General features: G+C 41.2%; 1 protein-coding gene across 1 annotated transcript in view; it reads left to right on the top strand.

The window, feature by feature from the left end:
* PREX2 (phosphatidylinositol-3,4,5-trisphosphate dependent Rac exchange factor 2) overlaps positions 1 to 19553 on the top strand; it is a 291433-nt gene that overhangs the window by 252768 nt on the left and 19112 nt on the right. The window contains exons 36-38 of the mRNA XM_084782996.1: positions 136 to 202; positions 428 to 618; positions 19185 to 19287. Of these exons, the coding sequence (XP_084639122.1) occupies positions 136 to 202; positions 428 to 618; positions 19185 to 19287 (361 nt within the window). The remainder of the gene's footprint in view (positions 1 to 135; positions 203 to 427; positions 619 to 19184; positions 19288 to 19553) is intronic.

Below are 19553 nucleotides of genomic sequence, written 5' to 3'. Positions count from 1 at the left end.
CCTTTGCAAAGCCCCAGCCAACCTTGTTGTCAGGGCCTTTACTCATTTACTCATCTTATTTTTAGCAATCAAACATCCTTTTTAAAAATGTTCTTTGTTTTCTAACAACAAATGGTTTCCTTTGGACTCTTGCAGGGCGTTCTACTTGGACAAGTCAAATTCACCACCAAACGCCACATCCAAAGCTGCCTACATAGATAAGGTAAAATGGTGATTGCAATTATTAGTGCAGTGTTGTTCACCCACCCTCCCTACCCGTTCTGCTGTTCCTCCAAACACTGCCTGATTACAGATGATTACAATCTCCAATGCGCTGCCTCCATTGGTATTTTAGATTCGTACTCTAAATGCTGGCACAGCTGACTTGCATGCCACCTGTACAGACTTCTAAAGGTGTTGAGCTTTGTGTCCGTCGCTTTCTTTTTAGCTCATGAGGCCTCTCAATGCTTTAGATGAACTTTACCGGCTGATCACGTCGTTTATCAGATCCAAACGCATCGCGGCCTGTGTGAACACACCCTGCAGCGCCTCTGGAGTTGGACTGCTGTCGGTTTCCTCAGAGCTGTGTGACAGGCTCGGCGCCTGTCACATCATCATGTGCAGCAGTGGTGTGCACCGGTATGTGAGCTTCTCTGCCCTTCCAGCGTTTTTTTTTTTTGTTCCATCTTTATTGTGGCCGAGTGCAGCTGTATAAAACAAATCCTGTTCAAATGACTCAGATGTGCTTGAGGTACAATTGAGATATTTTCTGATTTGGATTCTTGTGCAACCCTCTGTGTATGCCAGCATAACCCAGATTTCTATTTCTTTCATGCCTATATCACCATATCAGTATTTTAGGTACAAAAATATACATCTTTCTTATTCACTGTATAAACTGAAATAGCTCAACGCTGCTTTTCTCAGGGTGTTTAACAGACATTTACTCCTTAAGTTGTGGATATAGCTAGAGCCAAAATGCTGTGAGAACAATGTTCCTTGAGATAGCGAACTGCCTTTCCTCTGTGGTCAGTAAAGTAATGGTGCCAGAGCTCATATGCTACGACATACTCTTCATAAGAGATCATGCCAACTGTGTTTTTTGGGGGCGGCCAAAGCAGGTACCTCAGACCTGAGCTCTATCAGATTCAACAGCCAATGGGTGTGGGCATCCCAACTCAAGTCCTGCTTCATGATCATGTGTTCCTTTCTTCTCGTTTTCTTCCAGAAGTGAGACCTTACAGCTGGAATTAATAAGGCAGAATGTTAGTCTTTCTTTTAATCTGAATAGGAAGCTCAATGGTGCCACAGGATATACATTCTTAGTGTTTGGTCATGTAGACTTTGAAGGGCGTGGTTACTTATTTATTCATACTACTTGGTCTTTAGTCTGTGCAAAGTATTGTAGCTGGTGCTGTGTAACCACATACAGTAAGAATGCTCATCTTGGGGACAAGCATGAACAGTAAGTAGGGCCAACATAAGCATTAGTAACATTAATAATAAAAATAACAATGATGAGAGCACAAGAAAAACTAAGTGCAAGAAAATATAACTTAGGAAATCTGAAACTAATGAACAGGATTCACAAGGCAATCAAACTGTCAGAGGCTTGGATCTGAGCCAATCCTGTGGAGGTGACTTTTAAATTAGGACTATGGATTACAGAAAGGAGAGAAATGCCAGGCAAGACAGCAGCCTCTATAGTCCGGGTCATTTCACTTTGATGAGGTATAACCAAGGTGTAGTTTTGAAGCCCTGTATAGCATGACCTTATGTATGAAATGTGGCAAGACAATTTTTCAAGACATATTGCATAGTCTTTTTGCTAGAAGAGAAATAATCTTTTTGATAACTGTTCGTTCATTCGTTCATTACTCAACCTTTCTCTATTCAGTAGGCACTGATTAGGTGTTTACACTGTTATAGTTATTGGGTTTACTGTATTAGAAAGAGAAATTCCCCACTTACATATTGTGTACATGTGGGAAACGGACAAATGCTGTGTATTACAGATGGCTTGACTACAAAGAGTGGAAGTCAGAGTAGGTGAAGTAGAAGGTGCCAGTATGAGAAAAGGGCAAACCTTATATTCAGTCACTGTCTGAGACAGAGTCTGCCACCAGGAGAGACAGAACAGGACTCCTCCTGCAGGAGTATTGCCTTCTGCGTTCAAGGAACAGCAAAAAAATAAAATCCATGGTGGAGCCAACAAGATGGCATCACTTTGGCTTTTTGTGTTCTTGCCTTCCCTAGTTCATAATCTTAATTATCAGAGGTCTGCAACAAGCAAATAGACATTTTTTAACTTTGCATGTAGAAATGCCCACTTCTTCCCTTGCATCCATTTTCTGAAATGTAAGTAAATTCATCCTGCCACTTCATACTAGCAATCATGAGCAAAGGTCCAAGTCACTTTCACAGACATTCCATAAACATTTTTAGAGTTTTATCAGTGTTGTCAACATTAGACAGCTATTTTACAATTTCTATGTTCATTGAGTCTTATGTTAGAATCATAAGTAGCATTAAAAATTTTTAAAGTATGATTTTCTCTACTTTTACAATTAAAAATCAATAACAGTTTAGATTAGATTATACACTTCAGAAGACATTTACTAAACTGTTGACAGATGTTGAATTTAAATCTAAAGCTATTTGAAAATTGTGTCTTATTTTTATATTATGCAGAATAACTTGAGACTTTCAAATAAATTTTCATTTTTTTTTCCATGAAGAACTTGCTTAGCTTTTTTTTTTCCAGAAGCATAAAATTTGTGCCAATTTACATTGGAATTTAAAATTCCACAGAAGGCTGTTCCTAAAATAATCCCTTAGTAATTCTACTTTAGGCATCTAGAGAGGAAGTGGGACAGATCCACACACACCTGCAGGAAGCAGTAAAACAAGGAAGCCTGTAGTCAGGTTCCCAGTGAGAAGACAAATTCAGTGTTAATCCACTGTTATACAAGATATTTCTTAACAAAAAATGAGAAATAGCCAAACTATATAGTGTCCACTTGAATTACTTTACTGCATTTTTATTTATTGGTTAAAGGGGAGATGTGCCCAAATATTTAATTATTAGGAGCAAAAATGTGGGTTTTAGAAGGAAAGACAGGCTTAATTTGCCCCAGCATAACATCTGCATGTTTAATAATGAGCATGCAAAATCAGGAGAATGGAGTTTAAGATGAGTTATGAAGATCTTACAGCTCTTAGCCTGGCCTTGTTTCATTGAATTGTTTCCCAGGGTGTCCTGTCCTTGTCCCTGATGCCCCTCCCTCACCCCCGCCTCTCACCACGTGTAAGCTTTCCGCTGCCATTGAGAAGAACCGAGGACTAAGGGTGGTCTCTTCTTCAGAGCACACTTTGCCTTTTAAAAATGATGAATATGATTACAGGTGACTTAGTAATGGACGGTTTTTGTTTTGTTTTGTTTTGTTTTTAGTATTTTCTCCTTGTATGCCCACTTTTCCCCTTTCGAATCTTCTTGTGGTTTCTACCAAGTATGGGACATTTGCACATTGCTTTACTATGCAAAAACTGGCTTAGTAAGAGTTCATTATGTCGCAGGAAGTGGGTGAGTTGGGTGGAATGGGTTGCTACAGTAAACTCAACCCCTTTAGCTCTCTGGTTTCTTGCCCATCTGCCTTCAGCAGGAGACCACGCAGCCCTAATGCACTCACCAAGTGGAGACTCCTCAATCTGGACCTTCTTCCTCAGCCTCATTTTAACAGCTATATTTATTACAAATTGCCCTACCTCATGTATTCTGTTGTAGCAGCACGAAAGACGTGGGTTTTTTTTTGTTGTCATCTCTATTATGTACCATTTAATGCTGTCACTCATGAATCTACCATCACTGGTTAATTTCTTTTTTAATGATTACTTTTTTCCCCCTGCCTTTGCACATAGCACTGGCATGGAGGCACCTTTATATATGTTGCTGTCTCTTAAGTTAAAAGTGAAACAGCCGCTAGTTAGAATTGTGGTGTCAACAAATTTCAAGCTTCCTGGTTAACATATTGTAGTTTAGGCTCCAAAACAAATTACTCTCAATATAGCACAGTAAGCAGGGTGGAGTACCTTGGCTTTCCTTACGTTGTCTGCAGAGGCATTGGGGTTCATCGGCCTTTTGTTCTTAATAGAGACACAATTATGTTTCTGTCGTGTTTTAATTTACGCTTCCTTGCTGTCTTATGAATGTCCTTTCCCGTATAGGCATATGCTAGTGACGCTGTGTTGTTACCTGCTTTGTAGAGGGAGATACTTTTATTTTCCCAAATAGAACTGTGTGATGGTATTGAATCAGCTTTGTGGCTTTTCAAGTTCTGTTTTGTACCCACGCCAGTTATTTGGTACAGGCAATCCAAACGCTTGCGACTGTGTTTGAGTTCTAAATGTTCCTTTTATTTTTTATTGCAGAACCCTTCCATTAGTGTGTGTGTGTGTGTGTGTGTGTGTGTGTGTGTGTGTGTGATTTGTTTGAGTGTGTCATTCCCACCATGATTTGTTTGAGTGTGTCATTCCCACCCTGTTTAACAGCCACCATTTTCCCTTTAGCAAATAAAAATCAGCATCTTACAAATGTTACAAAATCCCTAATATGTCTCTTAGTAAGTGCACAAAGATGCTTTTCCTTTCTACTGCATTAGTATCTGTTTACTCAGAATTTGGGAGCCCACGAGTAGAAAGCTCTTTGAAAGCACACTGTTGAAACAATGTCTGGTGAAGGCAAAGATATCTGGGACCATAGTGAGTCTTTTTAGGAACTTGTCTTTGTGCTCGTCTTGATCTGAGTTTCCGTAGTGGGTGAGCCATGATGTCGGGGTCTTGGTGTGGCGGTGCCAGCAGATGGGAAGTGATCTGAGTGCAGGGCTTAGGGCCTGATGAGCCTCCGAGGTGTCTGGTTAAATTCTTCTGTATAAAGGAGCCACTCTTTGTCCTCATGGTTTCTGGTGAGATTGAAATTCTTCAATAATCAGGACCTCCATTTTTAGCTAGTATACCTGGCCGCCCTTCAGTGGAAGTTGTCAGATGAGCCTTACTGTATTGAGGCTTCCAGGCTCCTACCTCCAACTGCACCATACTCCTCCTTGTGAAAAACTGTCCACTAGTATGAGAAGGGCACAATGCCTGCTAAGGCTGCTGGTTGCCATTGTTAAAATACACAATACAGATGGACCGCTTTCTGCACACAAAATCAACATCAGGCTATTTTCATTATTGTGGAGAGAGAGAGAGAGAGAGAGAGAGAGAGAGAGAGAGAGAGAGAGAGAGAGAATTTTAGGAGTGAGGCTTAAAAGCATCTACTTGCAAAATGCATTTATTAGGAAGTTGAGATGCATTTTCATATTTAGCTTTCCAATAGTTGGTTGGAATCTCAAGGTCACTCCCACCCTATACTCACCAACAGAAGCCTGATTGCACAACCACGGTACAGGACCCAAAGTATGATTACACTATTTGTTAAGAAAATCAAATCCTGATGGTGAAACATAACAACACCTCCAAGGAAATTAGAATTAGCAATGCCATCAACAATATGGTTTCTATTTCAAAGATAAGCAGTGTGGTGATTCTTGATTCAAAAGTCTTCCTCAAGTAACATCCACTCACATTTGTAACAACAACTTTGAGCTTTTGAAGGACTCTTTCTTAATATATTTTATTCTGCCATTAATATGACATCAAAGGACAACTTGACAAATAGGTTCAGATTAGGTAATGTAGTCTTTTATGAAAGTAGAACACTCAAGGTAACCTGACTTAGGTAAGCAGAAAGTCTCAGGAGGCGGGTGGTGAAGCCTCATCTATTCTAGCCCATAAAGACACAAAATATGTCAGTGGACCTTGTTTCCTCTAGAGGGTTCCACAAGAAGGTTGGAATCTATGTGTGTGACAGAAAATAATAAATACCTCCACAAGCAAATAAAAGTTTCCAATGCATTCATTTATATTTTGTGCAGAAAATACTTTAAGAGATTAATAGCAAGATCGGGGGAGGTGTTTGAATTTTAAATCAATAAAAGATGGTTATATGAAACATTAGTTCCTAAGGAAAAGAAGTTTTACAATTATCTTCTAATCTGTACACTTTAGTAAAGAGCCTCAAAACAGTGTGCTGGCAAAAGATTAGAAGTGCTGCCTTTTCATAACACAGATGTTAATTTGTCTCATGGGTTCACTTCTTTAGAAGTAATTTAAATATCATAGAATTTTCCAATAAGCAAAGACATTTCTGCTGATCTGGTAATCAGATAAATAATACAGGTGTGCATATTCTCTTAAAGAAACAGAGGAAATTGAAGGCTTTCATGTGACATGCCCCTTGGGTTAATATGCAGATATAAGTGAGTATATACCATTTGAGTCTTTCTGCTTCTGGGTTAACTCACTCATTATGATCATTTCTAGCTCAATCCATTAATCCACAAATTTTGGGAATTCCTTGTTTTTAATAGCTGAATAGTATTCCATAGTGTATATGTACTACAGTTTATCTATTCTTCTATTGATGGACATTTAGGCTGTTCCTATTGGGACTCTAGATGAGACAAGCATGGGAGAATGGCAAAGTAGAAGGATCCAGAGAGTCCTAGAAACCTACAAGTAGAACATTATGATAGGCAGATTTGGGCCCAGGGGTCCCACTCAAACTAAGGCACCAGCCAAGTACAATACAGGCTGTAAACTTTAAACCCCTACCCAGATCTAGCCAATGGTCAGAACATTCTCCACAGTAGAGTGGAGAGTTGGATATGACTTTCTCACATACTCTGGTGCCTCATATTTGACCATTTTCTCTGGAGGGGGAGACCTGGTGGCACTCAGAGGAAGGACAGCAGGTTACTGAGAAGAGACTTGATACCCTATGAGCATATACTGGGGGAGGTAATCCCCCTCAGGAACAGTCATAGGGGAGGGGAATAAGGGGGAAAATGTAAGGGAGGGAAGAATGGGAGGATACAAGGGATGGGATAACCATTGAGATGTAACAAGAACAAATTAATAAAATAATATATATCTTGGGAAAAAAGAAACAGAGGAAATTAGATATTTCAAACATAATAGTAGTTCCAGTCTCCCCTAAAAGACAGGAGACAAAAGCAGCAATTGTTTTCCTTAAAAATGTGTTCATGTCTACAAGTGATGTCATGTCTACAAGTGATCTACAAGGCAGATTAGACTGCCTTCACTTGACACATATCTTGATAAATTAATGCATGGCATTATTTGGTTTGACAATGACCGTTATTTTCTTAAAATTACCTGTGTCATGAACAAAAGTTAATAACACAGGGTTTCTGAGAGCAACATCTTCTTGCAAGAGACTAGTTGTGACATTAGGATTTCTATGACATTGGTCAAACACGCCTTAACTTCAATATATGTAAAATGAGCATTTTTCATAACTTCTTTTAATCATTAAAATAAAAATGTCTAGGTTACTACAATATATCCAACATTCTCATATGAGTCCTGGGGTAGAAAGATGGGGAAACCCTGCCGTTCTGACCTATGCAGGTAGTGCAGAGGTGACTGGGCACTCAGGGGCGGGGCTTTGCCTTCATGTTGTGCTGGAACTGCAGCCAGTTAGATAAGGCTTGCCCACCTGCTGGAACTGCAGCCAATTAGATAAGGCTTGACCACCTACAGCCAGAAATACCAGCACCGCTCCCCCACCGGCCCCCGCCAGAATTCTTACAGCCACACCTGGGGCAACCCAGCCATATCAGTCAGAAACCGAGCGAACCACTTGGTCATTTCAGAAAAGAGAGGTAGGGCCGGGAAGCATTGAGAAGAATGGATGAGGTGACTCAAAATAAATGCAGCCTTTCTAGCTTCCCCACGCTTGTAATTCAGTCTGGCCCACATCCCGAATCAGCCACTGATGACTCTCGCTGACCACCTGGGAAGGATACAGAGTCAGAGTCTCCACAGGAAGAAAAAATTCATTTTTAAGGGGATTGTGCAGAGGATGTTGAACTAACTCATTAGGTAGTGATTTTCTATGTCCTTTGGTAGAGTCACAGTTAACAAGGACCAAAAATGTGAGCTAAGTTACCAGCGATTGTAAAACAGAGATGGAACTGATTAGAAAACAGAGAAAGAAGGCTCCAAGGAGACATATTGGAGCTGGGTTAACTTTTCCTCTTAGGAACAGGACAGGGATGAATAGGAAAAGGCCTGGGGAGAAGAGGACAATCAGCTGTCCCCTGTAGGAGCAGGAAGATAAGTCAACTGTAGTTGCATAAGCTTCCTGATACTGCCTGGTACCCCAAGCTGTGCTACCTGCACACACCCATTGGTTAGACACCTGAGACCCAAACACCACGAAAGCCACCAAGAATGTGTAGAAACAAACACAGTGACCTAGGCCTATGCAGTGGTTTAGATGAACCGAGTCAGGAGATGTCAGCTATGTCACCGTGCTGTGATGCTTCCGTATGTACTCCCAGCATCAGGAAACCTATGGAGAATGAGGACAGAAGTGAGACGGCAAACCAGAGAGTACAGGCAGGACCAGATGGTGGAAGTAAAGAACTGCAGCTGATAGCCGGTGTATTCAGTCAAACCCACAAAGCAAACTAGAGATGAAATGCATGGGAGAGAGAGAATCCAAGCCTGGAAGGATACAGTGTGGTGGAGAAGCAGACCCATGCCTGCGGGTGTGCAGTGTTAATGGCCCTAACCTGTTCCTGCCCATCCTTGCACAGACATCACTTTCTCAAAGTGCCTTACCCAGGGCCACATGTCACTGAGCTCCTTGATGCTGACTTTCACAGTGAGCAGGGCCAGTGAGGAACACACTGTAACGATAGTGGCTGTCTTTGCCCTGTGGCTGGTTTTTAAGCTGAGGTATAAAGATTATATATATATATATATGTATATAACCAAGGCAGTGGTGGTACATGCCTTTAATCCCAGCACTCAGGAGGCAAAGACAGGCAGATCCCTGAGTTCAAGGCCAGCCTGGTCTACAGAGTGAGTTCCAGGAGAGCCAGTGCTACACAGAGGAACCCTGTCTTAAAACAAACAAAAACAAAAAACAAACAAACAGAAACATATCGAGAATTTCAAGAGTCTGTGTTGGGAGCTGTATTAGAAGGTGTCACTATCTTTAATCAGAATTTCACGTTTAATTCCCTGTGCAATGCTGGAAACCTGCCCCCTTAACCTGCAGTGCTTTTTGGCCCGATGATAGGTAGAGGGAGTGGAGTATTCAATTTCTCTCTGCTGCCAGGATCTAGCTGTAGCTCATCACTCTGCACTCTTGCTTCCCTGTTGTTCCCGGGGCTGGGCTCTGCCTGTCCTGTCTTTGCTGGTCCATTAACCTTTCTGCTCTCTGATGATCCAATCTAGACATCACTGGCAGATCTCACCAAGACTGTCTGTCTGACGAGGGTCAAGCGATAATGTTGAAAACCTCAGTAGATGCCCCTGAAAAAAAATACTGTCCCAATTATACTTAGTTTTGGATTGTTTTTCACACGCCAAAAAAAAAAAAAAAAAAAAAGTTTGCCTGATACATTAAGAAAGGGGTTCTATTACATAAATACTGTCTTTCTGAAATCCCCATTGACTTGAAGTGATTGTGTCAAGCTTTTCATTTGTCACAGAAGCATTTCTAAGGGTGAATGGGGCGAGAAAGATCGATAGGTCAGCATCTGGTCGTTCCTTATTAATTTTGCAGAGACTCTGACTGCGGAGAACCACCGCAGCCTCTTGGGGATTGATCGGTGTTTAACATGCTGCGTTTGCCCCCAGGTGTACAATTTTCCTCCGTGTAAGGTAATAAAAGCAAGGAGGAGAAACAGAGCCGTGCAACAAGAACAAATTGGTTTCTTCAGTCAGGTGCTTCACTCTGCTTGCCAGGGGACTTCGCACAGTGGTGCTCTGTGTGCCGTGGTTAAATATAATTCGAAGCTAGGATAAGCGTGATCACTGCAGGAGTGAACATGTATTGCACAGAGCAGTGCACTTTCTACAGCAGAGCACAGTTCCCCGGCAGAAAGGAACACATTAGCCTGCCTGTTTATCGCCACTATTTGATTGCTTTTCAATTGCCGCACCTCCGTGTGCTTGAAAACAGGTTCCCCTCTAATCCTGAGGGCATTTTAGTAGGACATTTAGTAAGGTCTACATCCATCCAGAAGCCATTTGATCTTCCTGGATTCATCGCTACCAAAACAATGCGTATAAAATACAAGTGCCGAGCCGAGCCTAAGATTGCGGTCGTTGAATTATGGATGTTGGGAGCTCAAATCCTCTAAAGGCATTAACTATGTGAGGAGAGTGGCATGTAATGAACAGCGTCTTGTGTTTTGAATCAGAAAATGGTTGGCTCTTGTTACTTACTTGCTGTAAAGTAAATGATTGCATAACCTGATCTCTGTGAGCCCCGTGGATGAGATGGAAGTAATGGGCTCTTTGTTACAGTGGGCTTGTGAAGATTAAATGATCAGCATACAGTGAGCACCACTGGCAGAGGACCTAGCAACTGCAGGCAACTTCTGGTCGTTCCATAGGGTTCTGTGGGTCGGAGAATAAATCCTTCAGTATCTTCATTGCAGAGTTAGAAATATGAAGCACATCTGAGTGGCTTTTCCTCATTTTTAGGGTAGTAGATCCAGACCTCATGTCCTTATTCATGCTAGGCAAGCACTCAGCACTAGTACCCCCAGCCCACAAAACACAGCCACTTAAAATTACTATGTCAACCTATCAAAATAGAGGAAATTGCAGGAACTACCAGAAGTCACAGTGAGCATTCATCCTAGACAAAAAAGGGAGGGCTATCTAAGAAACAGAGAAGAACACAAAACGCCAGATCTTGTTAGTGCTTATTTTTAGAACCCTCCCTTGCAATCTCATAGAAATTCATTCAAAAACAACAAAAAGAGTTCCCTTTGAATTCAAGCAGAGGAAGTTTTTATTCCCAGAGAGAGAGAGAAAAAAAAACATTAGAATAAAGACAAAAGTTTAGGATATGAGAAGAGGCAGGTGTTAACCTTTGTTCCTTTATTGATAATATAAAAGGCTATTTATAGAATGTTACTGTGGGGGCTCTGAGTACCACCACGTAGGGAGAGTTAGGAGCCCCCACCTTCAAGGCACTTAGTCTTAGAAAAGGGATCTGCCCTGGGAAGTTAAAACTGCAGCAGTTAAATACTGGGAAGGAGAATAGCAAAAGAGTTAGGCTTCTACGTGAAGTGACTCCGAGCAGAATCAACAGAGGTGCTGGCTTTGTGTAGCAGCTGTGTTGTAGCCAATGAGTTTATTCAAAGCAAACTTATCTCAACAGTATGAAGCGAAGACTAATTAAGCAGTATACTGTAATATTTATGTTCCAAGTAGAAACAAAACTCACCCAGAAAAGTTGGCCAGCAGATGTGGAGGGGAATAATGATTGGATCTAAAAGAAAGGAAATGAAACCACATTTTTTAATGTACGCACTATTAGGGAACCAGTTATTGGTTCTGCCAATATCTATTGTCTTTTCAATGCATTTGCCTTGTTTCTGAATAGATTTAATAAGCGGGCCCTTTTTTATAAATGATGCCAGTTCTAGGCTGAAAAGATATGAACTGCCTTTTAGGAGTGCATGCATAGCACTGGTGGGGGTCATATGATTTTTCATAAGGTGTGTACTTACTGAGTAGCAGTAATTAGATTACACTCCAAAAAGCCTGCATTCAACACAGATACCAGTCCTGCCTATTGGGGATGGTGCAGTGGTCACATTAACAAAATTTGATAGCTCTATGATAAATAATAAGATGTTATTCTTATGTAATCCTGAAAAAAGAAACGAACTCTGAGATATCCACTATCATTTACCTGGATTTATAGGGGAAGACATGGAAAGAGATTATATAACTTGTTCAAGGTCACAGGACTATCTGCAAAGCCAGAACCCTATGCAGAACCATTTCTTCAACACCTGTGTTCTTAAATGTCCAGATGAATAGGACAGAGTCAGTGACTTAACCCAGCGCCCACTTAGAGCATATGAGGAGCAGATTGCGCAAACCCGTGGCTGGTAAGTGCAGAGAGCATAAGCAGGGCACTTGAAGCGTGTAGTAGTATAAAGCAGAAGCCGTGGATGTACTGTGAAGACCTTATACCTCTTCTGAAGGCATGAGGGACCGAAATCACTCAGATGATTGCATTTTCATTTGCACTTTTAAAAAGAGGCAGAACAGAAGGGTTGTAGCAGTGTAGACAAGAGATAGCATTAGCAAAATAGAAAGGGGAGATTGAGAGGCAGTTAAAAATAGGATATGTGTCGGGGATGAGATGTTCTGTGTAGATCCCATGATCCATTGCACGCACGCATCCATCTCCTGGGAATGGAAGTTAAACCTTATGACTTGGGTTTTAATGGAACCTTAAGAGGCCATCACAAATCATTAAACAATCATTTTTTGGGCAGCTGTGACATTTACTCCAGGGTGGGCTTATGAAAACAGCAAGATTTGGACCTCGTTTTAAAAATCCTTCTACCCTGTGTCCTTACTAAATTAATTTTCATGCCTCAATTCTTGTCTTTCTCATCTAACATAACTGATTCATAGATTTCTTTTTATTATTGTCAGAAGAAATGGAGACACACACACACACACACACACACACACACACACACCACACACACACACACAAAAGCCCGGAAGAAAGAGATTTAGAAACCGAGCATAGGCACTTAAATCTTTCTAACAGGTAGAGCTGTGTCTTTAGTTCAAATATTGTTAAAATTAATGGGTCAGAAGTACAGATGAGGTGCTGGAGAGACATCTTAGAGGTTAAGGGCACTGACTGATCCTCCAGAGGTCCGGAGTTCAATTCCTAGCAACCACATGGTGGCTCATAACCATCTCATGTGACCTGATGCCCTCTTTTGGCCTGCAGGTGTACATGCAGACAGAGCACCGTATATATAATAATAAATAAACCTTTAACAATAAAAAAAAGAATTACAGCTCTGAAGTGTGTGAAATTAGTGATCAGAAGTGTCTATCATCCATTAAAAAAAGCACTTGTGCGCCCATGGGTACGAGGAAGAGGCACCAGAGTAGCTCATGTCCAGTGTACTGCACCCCGTTATTATGTTGGGCCCAGAATAGGTGTTGGGCACTTTTCCACAATTTGAATGCTACCCAGGTAACCGCCACTTAAGAAAGCAGCAGCAAGGAGCACAGGTGATTAGCTTCCTAATAACGTGTTCCCAATAGTCACTTGAACAAAGTGACCCAGCTTTTAATTAAAGGAGAAGTCACCAAGAGTCTCCCTGAATGGAGGAAATGATTTCATGTTCTAAGATCTAAGCCTGTACAGTTCTAAATATAAATCAAAAGCTACATAAGATGTAATTCATGTGAAGAAGTGTTATCAAAATAATAGTTTTCCCAGGGTGTCCTGAGACTCTGCAGGGTGCTGTGCCCTTGGGGACTTTTCTTTGCCTTCTCTCCATGACTAAAGGCAGTGCCAGAGCTGTGAAGGATAAAAGAAAGAAACGTATGCTGTGACCATGACGTACATGTGTACTTCCAGGCAAAACCCACTGGTTTCAACTAATACAAATTAAGCAAGTGAACGCATGCATGCTTCAGGGTTAGCAAGTGTACACACAGTGTTTGTTAGGAGGTCACAGCTACAAGCAACGATGTTCCCAGTCAAAACTGTTGTTCAACACTTGGCCTTTAAAACTCAGAAGGTTCTGACACAAATCTTTAGATTCCAGATGGCTGTTTACCAAATCCTTCATTTTTGTAAGTTAATAATCATGCTAACTATAAATAGCATTCTAATAGGGTCATATTTATGCAAGCGATATAATTAATGCTTAAGATAATTGAAAGCCTTTGCTTTGGCTACTTTTGAAGTGTCAATACTCACCCATAAATTCAGTGATGGCAGTGAATATTTTATGCATAGCTTTTAGTTTTGAGTATTAAATATGACACAGAAAAAAGATTTAAACTATTACAGAGCCTCACTCAGGAGTTTTCAAATGTGAGAATATAAATACCAAGAACCCCTTGTAAGAGTAATTTTTTGTTGTCATGTTTTCTTTTTGAGACGAGGTTTCTCTGTGTAGCCTTGGTTGCTCTGTAGACAAGGCTACCCTGCAACTCAAAGAGATGCACCTGCCTCTGCCTCCCTGCGTGCTGGGACTATAGGCATGTGCCACCCACCTGGCAAGAGTTGCATTTTAAAAAATTCTCTGATTACTTAAAGTATTTTTAGATGAACATACACGTGACACTATTTTATGACAAACTATTGCTACAAACAGAGATATTTATCAGCAGTCTGATCTTCTGTGTATTAAACTCTTCGTGTTGTTATAGCCAGGATCATTCTCTCTCTGTCTGTCTGTCTCTGTCTCTGTCTCTCTGTCTCTGTCTGTCTCTGTCTGTCTGTCTGTTTTTCTGTCTGTCTGTCTGTCTGTCTCTGTCTCTGTCTCTGTCTCTGTCTCTGTCTCTCTCTCTCTCTCTCTCTCTCTCTCTGTCTCTGTCTCTGTCTCTCTCTCTCTCTCTCTCTCTCTCTCTCTCTCTCTCTCTCTCTCTCTCACACACACACACACACACACACACACACACACACACACAGCACAGCATGATTAACTATGAAACATAACATCTGTACCTCTGACCTTATCTGCTCTGAAAGTAAAGAAATCCAGTATAGCACTCCAGCACTCATACCGAGTCCCACATCTGTCTTATTCTGGCACCAGCACTACCCGATGTGACCCTAAGGAGGCGCAGCATCCTCCTAAGTGTTCAGTTGAATGAATCTCCCCCTAAGAGACTGGTGTACTACAATTTGAATCAACATTCAATGAGTTAATAGACCTTGGAAGATTTGAAGATACAATTAGAATTAAGCTGATGTTTCTGTCTGTGGTTATTGTAAATGACCAAATATACAGAAGGTCCTGAGGTTTTGAGAGTTTTTTAAAGTCAAATGGGCGGGGTGTAGTGATGCACATCTTTAATCCCAGAACACCTGGTAGGTGGAGTCAGAGGGATCGCTGTGAGTTTGAGGCAATCCTAGTCTACAAAGTGAGTACAGGGCAGCCAAGGCCACAGAGAGAAACCCTGTCTCAAAAATTCAAAACCCAACCAAACAAAAGAGAGTCAGTCACAAAGCATCTTAAATAGGAGGGTTACATGTACAAAAGCTGCTTAAGAGAAGGCTGAATGTCTAAAACCCTGACTTTGGTATGTAGTAGACACAAGTTAATACAGAGATGAAATACAGAATTTTTCATACAAGCTTTTCGTTATCCATGAGACTCAGCTGAAGAAAGGCCCAGAGTTTCGTCTAATCATTTGGTGCCTGTAGCAGTAAAAGAAGGCTGGTGCCACTGGAGTGGTGGAAATGTTAGGGTCTGAAGTTAAGAGCCTTCTTGAAGAAAAATAATGAAAATGGGAAGATAAAAAAGAAGTCAAAGTTAATATTGACCAAATATCAGAACAAGAACAAGTCACAAGATTTAAATGCTAATAAAGACAAGTCTTACAAAAGTTAGAATACGATATTATTGTATGACCTAGTTCTATCCTTTTGTCCCATAATTTTTATGGCATTGCCTTTGATTGCCTAGCAAATTATGATAATTTTGTGATATAATTTTTCTCTGAAGAGAATAGAAAATTTGCTCTAGCTCCTAGCATGACTGATCTAATTTGAGTTCCTGAGAGCTCAGAAAAGCATTTCTGTAGCAAAAATGTATTATTGCTAATGGCTTGTACACTTTTCGGTTGTTAATTTAAAACTTTATGAAATTCTGTAGCACACAGCCTAAGTCGTGTCATTTTGAAAGTTATTACGCAGACACACTCTGGCTCTGTGCATTTACAGCTTGCTCCCTCTGACCACACACACTTCCAGTCAGGAGCAACAGGATATGGGGGTGTTGCATTATAGCCTCTGCTCCTACACCTGCCCTTTACCCTGGGAAAGCTTTGTGCAGTGGGCAAGTAGAGAAGAATGCTTTGAAAACCATTGCTGTACCACAATACTGAAATATCCTAACTCCTTGTGGAAGGAACAATGAGTCCGGTAAATAATCCCAGCCAAACTGTCCTGAATGCCTCCTAACTCAGCTTTCTCCAGCTCTGTCCCAGTGATAACCAGCAGCCATTAAAGCACCACACAAGATGATACATTACCACCGAAGATGCTGGGAAGTGGAGAAAATTGCAGTCAGAACTCTTTGCCATTAAAATGTTTTACTTTGTGAGTTTGAAAGAGAAAGCATGTGGTGGTGTCTATATCTGACAGGGACCTCTAAGAACCTTAAAGGAATCCTTTTGAGCAAGCAGTCCTGAAACAGAAGCTTGTCCACATGGAACCAAACTTGGTTCTGTTGGCGACTAATGGTACTTGGTGCAGAGTGGACGTACAAAATAGCCTAGAATGAGTGAATGAATGAATGTGAATGAGTGAGTGAGTGAATGAATGAATGAATGAAGAGTGTCACTCCTCTGTGTTAGGTGCTGAGAAGATGCTCAGTTGGTAAAGTTCTTGCTGTGTGAAACATGAGAAGCAGGATTCAACCCCCACAACATAAAACTGGCTGTTGTGGTGTGCACTTGTAGTCCAAGTGCTGGGGAAATGGAGACGGGTGGTCTGCTCAGGATTGCTGGCTAGTCAACATACCCTAAAGAGCTCGAGGCCCCAGGGAGAGTACCCATTTCAAAAGCGCCTAGGTGAAAGGCGCTTGATGATGAACACGTTGGCCTCCACATGAATGTGCGCATATACACAACACACACACACACACACACACGCACACACACACACATGCACACACAGCATACACAGACAGACATACACTGTGTGTACTCTCACACACAGACTCCTAAATTAAACTTTCCTTCAAAGTAAATTGGGCCCATCAGCGATGGTTTATCATTTGAAGTGTGTGTGAAGGAGGAATGGGCTGGCTCTATGCTCAGCACAGGATGTCTGGAAGTGGGGTCATCATAAGCACAGGAATGCTGTCTTGTCTTGACTCTATGGGGAACTAGCAACCCTCTGTAGTTACCCCTCACCAAACACACATCCTTACAGTGTAAGGCAAGACCCAAATCTGGAATACCTCATTACTGCAGTCTTGCAGTGGCATTTATTCACTGTACTTATCTGCCTTTTAGGAAGGATTCACACACTACTCTGTGACATTGATAATTTGCTTTAAAATTGCATGTTTATATCATGCAATATAAATGTTAAATTACTTTCATGTCAGCCAGCAGAAAAAAAAATAGCCCACTTAATTTTTTGTTTTGTTTTTATTGTTTTTTAAATAACAACTGAAAAGAGCTACAAAATTAAAGGCCTAAGATGGTATAAAATATAGATATTTAAAATTTTTGTCTATTATTGAACTCCAGAATTATTCTAGAGGGGAGATATTGCAGCTAAGCAAGAAACTTCCTAGTGAGTAGCATTTACTTAGCCCTGGCCTCTCACATGTCCTTTCTTTTTCAGGCCTGAGGTATTAAGCTGAGCACCTCTGGTAATCAAAGCACCTGTAAAAACCAAATGGTGTCTTGTAAAACCTGACAGTGGGTATGCATGCCTTTATTTACCAGGGGAAATCCACATGCCACTTACAGGAGTTGGAGTCTTTTAGATACTAGGACTAAAATGTTGGATTTTACCACATTCATGTGAAAGAGTTGAGAGTCAATAAAGAGCTATGAGGCAAATAATAGCTCATCGCCCACAGAGCTGTGTGCTCAGTGCTTAGCTTTCCTGTACATGCACTACCTAGGATGCTGGAACTCTGGGTGTTGTATATGGAAATATGAGCCCTGAGGAAACTGGCAGCCTGAATTGCTGGCAAGCAGTATGCCTAATGTTTGTATGATTGTTTCTTTTTTTTTTTAATGTCACTTTTTATTTTTATTCTTTTAGTCAATTAGACTTCATTAAAATATACACAGCATTTAAAAAATTACTTTTTATTTATTTTTTCTGGCTAGCTGGGGAAAGGAAAAATGCACACACAGTTAAGTTCAATTTTTCTTTAAGTAATATGTCATGGGTTTTAAATGGTGCCAGTTAGCCAGATGTGGTATCTCATGTCTATGATCCCAGCACTTGGGAGGCTACACGAGAGGATTGCTGTGAGTTCCAGAACAGCCTGGCCTACACAGTGAGTAGCACTAGGCCAGCCAGGGTTAAATAATGGGGGGTGGTGGTGGTGAGGGAAGGGGAGAGAGGCAGACAAAGAGGTAACAGTGATGCCCCCCGCCCCCCCTCCCCCCCGTTTGACCTGCATCATTGGCTACACTGATCGCCCAGTTGAGCCAAAATCTTTTCAAGTCTTTGGCAGACAATTTTCTGCTGTGTCACTGTTTGTAACTTGTGCAATAAGGAATAGGTCAGTATGAAGTGATTAAGAAAGTTGATGGCAAAACCCCTTACTGTGTCTATGTTCGCAGTGGAAGAGACAAGCCATGCTCTATCAGGAAAGCGCAGATGTGTGTCAGGATGAGAAAACGAAGTCCAGGTTTTTCCCTTTTTAGCTTCATTCAGTGGGTGTAATGAGCATTATTGATTGAACTGTTGGGGTCAACAGATTTAAAATCGGAGCAGAGGACACCTTACTGAGGACAAAAGGTTGTATAGTCTGTTGAGGAGGCAGACAATTAAATGGAATTGATTTTCTCTTTACATGAACCGTCAGATACACTGGCTGGTCTTCAGTGGCCTACAGCTACACGTAAAACAATGTGTGAAACAATTTGAGTTGACTCAGACACTAAGTACTTGTGAACATCATGTCCAACCAGAAGCTAATTATGTAACTTCAGACCATTAGCATGTGAAAAATGCAGAGGAATTCCTAGCAACGGTTACAAGAAGACCATTTCTCAAATTGTTTATTGGGCACTGGAAACAAAACTTTTATTATAAATATGATTATTCAATTTGTTATGGTAAAGGCCCCTTGATACAATAATAGGCTTATTTTAAATTTAAGCTCTTTGACACACATCTCCAGTAATGTGCCTCCATGGCCTATTTTTTTTAAACAGGAATTCCACATAGATAAATCATTACTGGATTCTGAGCAACTTTGAGTTTTGCTGATTTCTGATAACATTCATAGTTTAAGCTTATCTAGGAGTGGATGGGCGGGCCTGACTGTCACTTCTGTTACCTTGGCCCACAGGTGCACCCTGAGTGTGACACTGGAGCAGGCCATCATTCTAGCCAGAAGCCACGGGCTGCCTCCTCGGTACATCATGCAGGCCACTGATGTGATGAGAAAGCAGGTAAGTCTCTCCTGCCTGCGTTAGGGGAGTTTTCTAGCACCTGGTTTGCCTCTGCTCATTTATCAGACATGACATTTTCTAGGCACATGACGTTGGGTAAGCCATGACTGGGAAGCATGCCCAAGGACTAAATAGTACGTGATCCTAGCCCAAGGGTCCTGAATATTTGGGAAAAAGATATGTGTGCTGTGACCTAGAAGCAAAAAGGGAAATGGCCACACAAATAATTGTGGACTGGCAACAAAAAAATAAAGGATATGTGGCAC

This window comes from Acomys minous (genome assembly GCF_964271855.1).
Source record: "Acomys minous genome assembly, chromosome: 1".
NCBI lineage: Eukaryota > Metazoa > Chordata > Mammalia > Rodentia > Muridae > Acomys > Acomys minous.
The sequence above is the reverse complement of the archived record's forward strand: the minus strand, read 5'-3'. Positions and strand labels throughout refer to the sequence as shown.